Source organism: Elgaria multicarinata, chromosome 1, assembly GCF_023053635.1.
Source record: "Elgaria multicarinata webbii isolate HBS135686 ecotype San Diego chromosome 1, rElgMul1.1.pri, whole genome shotgun sequence".
NCBI classification, from domain to species: Eukaryota; Metazoa; Chordata; class Lepidosauria; order Squamata; family Anguidae; genus Elgaria; species Elgaria multicarinata.
Genome location: NC_086171.1, coordinates 143,200,618 through 143,208,743, shown reverse-complemented (window position 1 = coordinate 143,208,743; position 8,126 = coordinate 143,200,618). Strand labels below are relative to the sequence as shown.

At 45.6% G+C, this 8,126-nt stretch overlaps 1 protein-coding gene across 1 annotated transcript in view; it reads right to left on the bottom strand.

The window, feature by feature from the left end:
* Nucleotides 1–1,056: 1,056 nt before the first annotated feature.
* Nucleotides 1,057–8,126, bottom strand: part of LOC134406708 (cytochrome P450 2J2-like) — a 28,969-nt gene continuing 21,899 nt past the window's right edge. The window contains exons 7-9 of the mRNA XM_063138241.1: nt 5,929–6,116; nt 2,785–2,923; nt 1,057–1,515 (exon numbers count right to left, since the gene is read on the bottom strand). Of these exons, the coding sequence (XP_062994311.1) occupies nt 1,340–1,515; nt 2,785–2,923; nt 5,929–6,116 (503 nt within the window). The 3' untranslated portion in view covers nt 1,057–1,339. The remainder of the gene's footprint in view (nt 1,516–2,784; nt 2,924–5,928; nt 6,117–8,126) is intronic.

Genomic DNA, 8,126 nt, shown 5'->3' with positions numbered 1-8,126 from the left:
GGATGGTTTTGAGGATCTAATATTGTGAGAATAAGGGTGGAATGTGCCATGGGACTAAGCATTTGGTTTCTAATTTTTTGAAGATGAGCAGGAGGAGGAGAAGCTCATTGGATGGCTTTGGACCAGTCATAGACTCTCACCCTAACCTACCTCACAGGGTTGTTGTAAGGATAAAATGTTGTGACGATAAATGTAGCACTGCACATAGCACAGAACCAAGCAGATTAACAAGGATTTCTTAATTCTAGTGCAACAATGATTCAAGCAGTCCCCAAATATAGGCATGAGGCACTCTTTGAAAACTTCATATTCCTATCATTGCCAGCCACCATGGCCATTAGCAGCCTGTCTTCCAGAATTAGGATAGAACAGATGTGATCTACCAAGGAACTCTAAAGCAGATGCAGCACTTCAAATAGAGTATCTTAAACCAAATGAGGAGCCAACTAATGACTCTTGAATACCTAACCAAGGCAGTTCTGCAGAATCCAACATGGCTTCTTGCTTTCTGTTTATTGAATAATGCAGGATTCTTCCACATGGGCTGCTTACAAATGGATCATGGTGTCGTTTGAACCCTTCCCCCATCCACCAGTCCCATGCAATGAAACCATGGTGGATGCATAATAAAGCCTCATTTCGGAGCACTCCAAATCCAGGCACTAAAACGGGACAAGGCATAATAACAGAACAATGGTGGATATTGTTTCAATAAACAGAAATGGAGGTGATATAATCAGCCAACCCCACTTCAATCAATCAATCAATTATTTATTATGGTAACAGACCAGTAAAATCAATATAAAATGTACAAAAGATAGATAAAAAGGGACATTAAAACAAAATACAGCTTTGTGAAGTTCCTTCTCTCAGCAGGATTGCAACATTTTTTTTTCTAATTTGCATTTAGGTCATAAGAAACTTAGAGACATGGGAGGGCACATCCCTTAAACAAATTATTATTATTATTATTATTATTATTATTATTATTATTATTATTATTTATTTATTTATATAGCACCATCAATGTACATGGTGCTGTACAGAGTAGCGAAGTTGTGGGGTTACATCCAGAAAAGGCTGTTAATAATGGAAAGATTAGCTTCCTTCTGCATTCCTCATACATGTTACATGCAAAACGACATGTTCGACAAATTCTATTATTCCAGTGCCACAGGGATATATCCATTCATTAACTGGGATTTTATTAAATCATCCTTCTAGTAATGCTGATGGCAACACGTTAAAGTGAGAGTGGGTAAGTGCTCTTCTATACTTTGGAATGGTTAACGCATACAGATATGAAGCTGCACTTCTTTTCAGAGTAGTGTGGTTTCCCTTAGCGAGAGAATGCACATATCTGGTATGGCAGTGGGCTCCTTGTAAATCCCATCCTGTGGTCCAGGCTTAATGTCACATCCTTCGGAGCCTGGAAAGTGAACTTCTGAATTAGGGCAGTGAAGAAAAGAAAAAGTTCCATCCTAGCCAACTGCTCTCCAAGGCAACCTCGCTTTCCTAGAAGAGAGACACAAAGTGTCCATGTGAGCAGAGGACTTTTTCAATGGTGAATGACACAGGGCTGAATTCCATTTCAGATAAGCTCTTGGTGGCCACAGTCTAGGGGTAGGTGGTAGGGGTGTTCACGGACCCCGCAATCCGCTTCGTGGCCCGATCCTCTTCGCGCTGCTCCTCCTGTCTCCCGCTCCGCGGAGCGGAGCGAGATCCGGCTTCGCCACCGTCATTATATGGACGGCGGCGGCTGCGGTGGAACAAGAGAAACCACCCACCCACCCTGCCCCCTTACCTTCCTCCGTCGCGGGATTCAATTGAGGCCCCGGTTGAAGCCAGAAGAGGCCTCGGCCTTTACTTCCAGCTTCAACCGGGGCCTCAATTGAAGCCGGCAACGGAGGAAGGTAAGCGTCCTTCCTCCCTGCTCCCTTACCTGGTGCCGCCGCCACTGCTGCTGCATGGATGGCGGCACCGGCAGCGCCAGATTAGTCCCCCTCCCCCCCACTTACCTTCAGGCGAAGCTCTGGATTGAGGCGATCCTCTTCGCCTCGATTCGCCGGCCCCCCAATCCTCTTCACCTCCTGCTTCTCCGGTTAGAGGAGAAGCAGAGCACACCCCTAGTGGGTGGGTGGGGCCGAAGGCAAGAGGGAGGGGGCAAAATTCCAAACCTAGGAGAGACTTACTTACTGGTAGAAATGCTGCAAAAATGCTAGAAAAACACCAAACAGTTGCAGGTCAGGTGAAAGTGGGTTGTTCCAGGGAAAGGCGTTTGTGGGGGACAAGCATTTAACCTCTATACCTAATATCCTGCACCCGTCTGTACAGCCAACTCCAAATGGAAAGATTTCCCAAATACATCCAAAAGATGCAGTACGCTCTTAGGAGAGGAAATTCCATAACTTTGGGGGCAATGGAAGAGGGCACCATTTTGGGTTTATCTGCTCCTGATAACTTCAAAGGGAACTCTCCCCAACTTAGAGTTTGTAATATGGTTGAGTGTATAAATCCCCCTCTGCCCTTTTCTCTTTACATTTGGAAGTGGCTTAGTTCAGAATGCAGCTAGCAGAGGGATACAGAGCTGCTCCTGTTCCAGACAGGACAGGGCTCCTGTTCCCCAAGCAAAAGTGTGTTTGAAAATGGGGAAAAGCAACACCAACTCTAGGAATTAGTGAGGGCCATCTTGGGCATGGTGAGAGCAGGAGATGGGGACTCGGGCCTTCACATACTCACAGTTGCAGGCAATAATTTGAGAAGTACCACTTTGTTTTTATTTACCTGTGGAAAACGGCATGAATGTTTCCCTATTCCTGAACTGACCATTCTGCAGGAAATGGCCAGGATTAAAGACATTGGGTGTTTCCCATTCTTCACTGTCAAACAGCAGTGATGTCAAGTTGGGGATCAAGATGGTTCCCTGCCAAAGAAAAAGTAGAAAAGAAAGTAGATTAACGTATCATGGAACTCCTTAGTATATTGGTCAAAGGATCTACAACTGAAGTAAGCCTCCATCTCTTATCTGCAGACAAACAAAGGAGGGTTAATTTTTCACTATGAGATCCTTTGATCATTATTTAGTAATTCTCGTAACTTCTGGTCAATTCTTGTAACTTCTGGTCACCTTTTATATTTTTATATAAAAAGTGTTATTATAATGAAGTGAAATCACATTGCTTACCAAGAGCTTTGTACTTCCTTTTCTTACACATGATTGTTATGGGCTGCATCACATGGGAGGAGAGGTGTTTGAATTGAATACTTCCCCTCTAAGCATGCTCCTTTCATATCTATTAAGACAGTACCATCCTTTTTTTCCACATTATCCTGGCTCTAAATGCCAGGATAAGCATTAGTATAAACAAGTTCATAAAGGATCAGGATTTCCAGGGATTGTATAGGAGATATCCTTGTCATTGTAATAGACCCATGTAATAGACCCATGAGTGCTCAACTCTTTCAAAAATCCAAATGTGCCCACTGACCCTAAACAGTGGTGATCACTGAAGTAAGCTTTTCTCATCCAGTGACAACTAGGGCTCTGCTCTACTCCGGGTCATAGAAACGGGAGTGGAGCGACCCAATTCGCCTCTGCCAGAGGTGGATATGAATTGGGTTGGGAGGGTGATGCAGAGCGGTTCACTCATTTGCGGAGTGCTCCACGTCATTTCAGAGCTCCGTCCACCATTATGGAATGGTTTTTAACATAGGATTGCATTGGGTGAAAAAACGCCTATAACTTCTTTGTTTTTAAAGCTAGATCCCTGAAAATTATTGTGCTTAGACATTGATGATTGGGGATCATTTGTGTAGATTCTCAAAAATCTATGTTGTGCTGTTTGCTTGCAATTAATTTTTAAAGAATGGGTAGAAATGGGAGTGGGGAACCTTTTCCCCCCAGCATTGATAGAGAGGTTCATCTCCCAATCATGATAAGTGATCAGCCCATGTGAAGCATCCTCCAATCCCAATGTTGGAGGAGGGAATAAGCAAAAAGTGATACTGAGTAACTTTTCTTTCTTTGTCTTTGGGTCGGACTTTTTTCAGTGTGTAGTGGATTAATGAAGCAGTAGCCCGAGCAAACTCACACACAACCTTAAATAACATACAAAGTAAAATAACAGGCAACACAACACTGCAAGGTACCCACAATAACCTTGGTGGACAACTGGATAGCAGTGGTGCAAGTGGATGATGTCCTGTACGGCATATGGATGTGCCCAGTGACCACTGCCCTTGAGGGAAATCAGAACCCTTGAAAGGGGAAACAGTGGAAACCAATGAGTTGCACGAGTTGATGTGTGATGTGGCTTCTCAAAGGCAGGCACCTAGACAGGACCAGCCGAACGACTGAGAGGTGGTGGCACAGTCCACTGTTTCCAGAGCATTGGGCACGTCCACTTTCATATACTGGTAATAAAGTCGTTCAGCCTTTTTGTTCTAATTCTTGTTGATGTGATGATGATGATGATGATGATGATGATGATGATGATGATTTAATGGCTGTGTATTCAATCAACTCTGAAGCAAGGAGCACAAAGTTGTCCTGTTGTCCTGCTTGCCTCCTTTTATTTATGGGATGCAAAGGCATCTCTCTGTGCTGTTCCCACCTCACAGGGCCGGCTTGTGTTTCTGCCTTTGAATGGCCTGGAAACAATCGTTGGCTTACTGACTTGTGCCTGCAGAGCTGTCTGCTGCTGCCTCTCCTCCTCAGTGCCTGCCTCAGAGGGCCAGTTTGTGCGTGTCTTGCTTTGACTCAGGGCATTAGTCCTTCTGCGTGATGAAAAAGCAGCTGCATTTTTTATGTGCTGCTGCCATGATCACTGAATCTTCTGTGACAATGTAGACTCATCATCATTGTCATTATTACTGTTATTATTATTGTTATTACAATTATTGGCTGGGCATACCCTGGAGTGTGTGAACTGTGACAGACCCTGAAAAGATCATCCATTCAATGGCATCTCTGTTTGAGGTGTGTGTGTGTGCATCTTGAAAAATGAACACGTTATAGCACTTTGAAATGAGTGGATGGCATGAAAGAAATTAAATTTTTAGAAGGATTGCAACCCAAGCATGGCAACGCAAGGTCTGAGTTGTTTATCCCATGACCAGCTATGTGCTGTATGCTCACACAGTTTAATAATTTTCTATCTTGAAGTTCCATGTGTTCATTTTTGAAGTGGTTAACCTGAGAAGAAGATTCTAATTTAGGTTTAATTTTAAAAATTCCCCATAAATCAGGAGAGATTTCCTTCAAAATTGGCATGAATAAGGATGTATTTAGAAGCTCTCCTAGTTCCCAGTTAGATGTGTGTAGCTTACAAAATAATGGAGATACATGCATTTCTGTAAATGGGGGAAGAATCTTTTAAAATTTCCCCCAAAATCAGGGCATGATCACATTTCCTTCAAAATTGGCATGAATAAGGATGAATAAGCTATCATGGTGCCCAATTAGATGTGTGTAGCTTACAAAATAACGGAGATTCATGCATTTCTGTAAATGGGGGGAAATCTTTTAAAAATTCCCCCAAATCAGGGGATGGTCCAGTTTCCTTCCAAGTGGCCATGCCTAAGGATGTATTTAGAAGCTATCATGGTGCCCATTTTCATGTTTCTAACTTGAAAACTAAAAAAGTTATAGGTGTTTTACATTTTCAATGCAAGTCTATGGGGGAAAGCGGAGCTCCGGATCAACCACGGAGCGGAACGGAACGGAGGTGGATTGTCCCAAAGTGGAGCGGACCCAATCCGAAAGTTGTGGTTCGGGATCCAGAGCGGATCGGTGTGTGTGTGTCCGTGCACAGCCTAGTGACAACTGAATGGTCTGATATGACTCAATGGTTATACTCTTGTCTTAATGTTTTGGCATCTTAAGGGGAGATGCATTATGAAGATTAGATCTATTTCTTGAACACTTACTTTGGTCAAATGAAATCCAGCCACTGTTGTGTCATTTGTTGTCATTCGTGGTGCACCGATAGGCGCAATGTTGCTTATCCTTTGAACTTCATGAATAACCGCATTGCTATAGGGCATGCGATCCCTGTCGTCCATCGCTGGTTGTCGTGACTGGCCAATCACTGAGTCTATTTCAGCTTGGACTCTTGCTACAAAGTAACATTTGTGATCATTACAAGAAAAACAAATCTCAACTATCAGCAAGCAGGGCTTCTCTAAGAAATGGAGAACCACACACATACACACAGTTTGACCTGCATCAGAAGAGAGCCAGTGTGGTGTAGTGGCTAAGCTGTTGGACTGGGAGTCAGGAGATCTGGGTTCTAGGGCCCACTCGCCCATTGGGTGAATTTGGGCGAGTCACCTACTTCAAAGTGTTGCTGTTGTGAGGATAACATGGAGAGGAGGTGGAGCCACGGGAGACCTTCTGGTTGATGCCAAGGTCAAAGGACATGCAAATTTCTGGGAGGGGCCAGCTTCAAGAAGAAGCCCATCCATATACAGAACAAAAGCAACAACTATAAATCCTGCGATCACATTTATTTACAGCCTTAACACTTATGATTTGGTGTGTGGATGGATGACACCCTACAGAGATGAGACTTGTGGATGAGAATGGTTTCTCAAGGTGAACTGTATATAGTTTGTTGTGTGTGTGCGTGTCTTTATGTGAGAAAGAATGCCTGGCAGAGGGAGAGAGAGAGGATCCGTGTGTGTGTGTGTGTGTGTGAGTAAAAGAGAGATGATGGCTTTCTGTTTTTTTGTGCATCAGGAAGGAACAAATACTCCTTTGCAAATCATTCTTGATTTAAACCTGCAGATCATTCAGTTTAACCTCAACAGAAGCTGGCTTCCTATCTAAACCTGGTGTTCACAAAAGATACACCCTGATCTCCTTTTATGGATATAGAAAATGTTTGGGTTCACACAACATGTGAAGCCATAGTGTTTAGGTGCACTGAGCTGCCTATGATGAGGTAGCTTGTCATGTGGGGCTTTTTTTAACACCTGCAATGGCTCAAATAGGCTCAAATAGGTCACCCACAGAACCAATGCAGTAGGGGCTCTGTGGGTGGCTTATTTAGGGCAGTTAACCTATCAGGTCTTTGGAAAATGGTAATCAACTCACAGCATTCCTGATCATTGCCCATGCTGACACGGACTTTTATGAGTTGAACTCCAAAACATCTGGAGATCTACATTCTGCCTGCCCTTGCTCTAAAACAGCATTCTCAAACCTGGTGCTCATCAGATGTGCTGGGTTGCAACTCTCAACATGAGCAGATGCTCTAAGAAAAAACCCTACAGTTACCTATGCATATCATATTGCATATTAGGGATGTGCTCCACTTCTCCTCGGACCGGAGAAGCAGGAGCGGATCGGGGGGCTTTGCCTCCGCTTAAGGCGGAGGCGAAGAGCATCGGGGGAGCCGTGGAGCGTTGCGGAGTGGATCGAGGTGAAGGCGGATCCTTCGCCTCGATCCGGAGCTCCGCAAAAAAGGTAAGGGGGGTTTACTTGGCCCTGCCGCTGTTGATGCCACCCGTGCGGCAACGGCAACAGAGCCAGGTAATGGGGCAAGGGGGAGGGGGGTCTTACCTGCATCCATCCGCGGTCCCACGGCTGCTTCAATGGAGCCCGAGGACTCAAACAGGAAGACTGGTCCTGTTTCAGTCCTGGGCTCGGTTGAAGCAGCCGCGGAACTGCGGATGGATGCAGGTAAGCGAGAGGAGGTAGGGGGGTTTACCTGGACCTGCTGCTGCCGCCGCCTGTGCGGCGACGGCGGCAGAGCCAGGTAAGGGGGCAAGGGGGAGGGGGTCTTACCTGCATCTGTCCACGGTCCCGTGGCTGCGTCAATGGAGTCCAAGGACTCAAAAAGGAAGACTAGGCCGCAACTGCAGCCTGGTCTTCCTGGTTGAGTCCTCGGGCTCCGTTGAAGCAGCTGCGGGTCCGCGGACGGATGGAGGTAAGGGAGAGGGGTTTACCTGGCCCTGCCGCCGCTGCCCGTGCGGCAACAGTGGCAGAGCCAGGTAAGGGGGAGGGGGGTCTTACCTGTGTCCGTCGCAGCCCATCCCAGCTTCACTAGAGCCCGCGGCTCAACCAGGAAGTGTAGGCCGCAATCAGGGCCTACAGTTCCTGGTTGAGCCGTGGGCTCTAGTGA